The sequence below is a fragment of the Sphaeroforma arctica genome (assembly GCF_001186125.1).
Source record: "Sphaeroforma arctica JP610 unplaced genomic scaffold supercont1.2990, whole genome shotgun sequence".
Taxonomy (NCBI): Eukaryota; class Ichthyosporea; order Ichthyophonida; genus Sphaeroforma; species Sphaeroforma arctica.
Genome location: NW_014037568.1, coordinates 3,568 through 4,305, shown reverse-complemented (window position 1 = coordinate 4,305; position 738 = coordinate 3,568). Strand labels below are relative to the sequence as shown.

Below are 738 nucleotides of genomic sequence, written 5' to 3'. Positions count from 1 at the left end.
ATATATATATATTTATTAGTTACTATATATAATATAGTATATATATATATATATATATATATATATATATATATATATATATGTTATATATATGTGCTGTGAAAGATAAGCTACATAGAGTTGAAGCATTGTGCGAACGTATCAATACCTTGAATACTACGCACTCGTACGGATACTATAGACATACACTATAGTCACATACATACTTATACAATAGGCATATACGTACACATACACAGACACCATGGTAACTGCAAATGCCACCCCAGTACACAATACAATGCCAAGCAAGGTCATAGTGCACCCTCTGGTGTTACTATCAGTAGTGGATCACTACCACCGCGTTGCTATGGATACCAAGAAGCGTGTGGTCGGGGTCTTATTAGGGTCTAAACAGGGCAATGAACTGGATATCTCCAACTCGTTTGCTATTCCATTCGAAGAAGATGAGAAGCAACCATCAGTGTGGTATCTCGATCACAACTACTTAGAGAACATGGCTGGAATGTTCCGAAAGGTTAACGCTAAAGAGAAGGTATGTTAAAAGGGTGAATACGGGTTAGATGCGCTTAATACAGTAAATTGATTCATTGCTGATCTACAATATATATATATGTATATGTATATGTATGTATATATATAGATATATATATATATATATATATATGCATATATATATATATATATATATATATATATATATATATATATATATACTTATTATNTATATATATATTA

The 738-nt window shown here is 30.8% G+C and overlaps 1 protein-coding gene across 1 annotated transcript in view; it reads left to right on the top strand.

Annotated features, from left to right (window-relative positions):
• Positions 1 to 244: 244 nt before the first annotated feature.
• SARC_13186 (hypothetical protein) overlaps positions 245 to 738 on the top strand; it is a gene marked incomplete at both ends in the record, with an annotated part of 4,011 nt that continues 3,517 nt past the window's right edge. The window contains one exon of the mRNA XM_014292689.1: positions 245 to 535. Coding sequence (XP_014148164.1) covers positions 245 to 535 — 291 coding nt within the window. The remainder of the gene's footprint in view (positions 536 to 738) is intronic.